The following is a 318-nucleotide window of genomic DNA, read 5'->3' on the forward strand; positions in this document are numbered from 1 at the left end:
GTCTTACCATGGAGGTGAAGGAAGGTTGGGTAGATTCGAATGTCATATCTGAAGCAAGAACCAGAGACAGAAATGAGAGCAGTTGAGATAAATTCTTAACCAAGATGTAAAGGTGTAAACAGCAGTACTATGGGGGAGTTTGACATTTCAACATCTCGCAATAATTTTTTGAGGTTTTGTTTTAGGCGTTAATACACTACCTTCCTCTGGGTGTAAGACACTGCAACTCTTTGAAGATACACACAGCATCTCCTGTGGCCTGGATCACATCAGCCTTAGACAACACATTCTGGGCAAACGCCTGTAGCGAAAAACACA

General features: G+C 42.1%; 1 protein-coding gene across 1 annotated transcript in view; it reads right to left on the reverse strand.

The window, feature by feature from the left end:
• ssrp1a (structure specific recognition protein 1a) overlaps positions 1-318 on the reverse strand; it is a 15417-nt gene that overhangs the window by 7519 nt on the left and 7580 nt on the right. Inside the window, exons 6-7 of the mRNA XM_020591564.1 lie at positions 201-301; positions 8-48 (exon numbers count right to left, since the gene is read on the reverse strand). Coding sequence (XP_020447220.1) covers positions 8-48; positions 201-301 — 142 coding nt within the window. The remainder of the gene's footprint in view (positions 1-7; positions 49-200; positions 302-318) is intronic.

Source organism: Monopterus albus, unplaced genomic scaffold, assembly GCF_001952655.1.
Source record: "Monopterus albus unplaced genomic scaffold, M_albus_1.0 scaffold2.1, whole genome shotgun sequence".
Lineage (NCBI taxonomy): Eukaryota > Metazoa > Chordata > Actinopteri > Synbranchiformes > Synbranchidae > Monopterus > Monopterus albus.